At 42.3% G+C, this 1,178-nt stretch overlaps 1 protein-coding gene across 1 annotated transcript in view; it reads right to left on the reverse strand.

The window, feature by feature from the left end:
• Window positions 1-593: 593 nt before the first annotated feature.
• Window positions 594-1,178, reverse strand: part of HOXD10 (homeobox D10) — a 2,569-nt gene continuing 1,984 nt past the window's right edge. The window contains exon 2 of the mRNA XM_009695726.1: window positions 594-1,023. Within this exon, the coding sequence (XP_009694028.1) occupies window positions 746-1,023 (278 nt within the window). The 3' untranslated portion in view covers window positions 594-745. The remainder of the gene's footprint in view (window positions 1,024-1,178) is intronic.

Genomic DNA, 1,178 nt, shown 5'->3' on the forward strand with positions numbered 1-1,178 from the left:
GACCAGAAAATGGCAAAGAAGGTGTATCAGTCCAAAGAGCTGCTGATGGAGAAAGATCAGGAGACCAGTCTGCATCCGTACTTTAAACATTTGTAGAAAACCAAAGGAATCGCAGTAGTTTACAGAGTTTATTGCATTATACATGCGAACAGAACATGCACAAGAAGGACATATTGCTGCTGAACGACTACTATTCCACATATGCACCACAAGGAAATGTCTACAATGGAGAAGAAGGAAATATTCCATTTTACGAAGGACAATCTCTAAGTTCATTTGCGAGGATAGTTACATTATAATGTGCTTCTCTTTCCCCCCGCCCCCAAAGTTTCCCCCCCACCTCTTTTTCTTAAAGTATTGAATGTAGTCCAAACGTTATGGCCCGTGTAACAGCCCCACATAAATACCATTTTGTTAGTAAAAACATGAAAAAGTCACATTGCTTGGATGTTCGACAGTTCCAATAAGTTAAGACCAAATGATAATATTCAATAATAGTTACCCTGCATTACGATGAGAACAAAAATAAATTACACGTGCTAGGTTTTATATATACTCATCATAGTAATACATATTCACTTGCAGCGCTAAAAGAAGGACGAAGAGTCACATTCTATCAGAAAAAAAAACCAAACCAAACCAAACCAAAACTGGAAAATGCCGGGTTTTGCCAGAGTCTCTCCTGCCTTTAGCAAGTGGCGGTGCTGTGCCCATTCCTCACTGGTGCCCCCCCCGGGGTTAGGGTTTAAGAGAAGGTCAGATTAGCGGTCAGTTCCCGGATTCGGTTCTCCCTGCTCATCTTCTTGAGCTTCATTCTGCGGTTTTGAAACCAAATCTTGACCTGCCTGTCAGTGAGGTTTACGCTCTTACTGATCTCTAGGCGGCGCTCTCGAGTGAGATACATATTGAATAAGAACTCTTTCTCTAATTCCAGTGTTTGGTGTTTAGTATAAGGACACCTCTTCTTTCTGCCACTCTTTGCAGTTAGCCAATTGCTTGTTGGAGTATCAGACTTGATTTCCTCTATCAAAATCAAAGAAGAAGAAGAAAAAAAAAATCAAAAATACCTCAGGCTGTTAGAGTGTACCCTTGGCCATGACCCCTCCTCTGCAGTGTCTGGCAGATATGGTGGATGTGGGCATTAAAGGCAGCTCGGGTGAGGGGTGGGCAGAGAGAGG

The sequence above is a fragment of the Cariama cristata genome, unplaced genomic scaffold (genome assembly GCF_000690535.1).
Source record: "Cariama cristata isolate BGI_N322 unplaced genomic scaffold, ASM69053v1 scaffold23372, whole genome shotgun sequence".
NCBI lineage: Eukaryota > Metazoa > Chordata > Aves > Cariamiformes > Cariamidae > Cariama > Cariama cristata.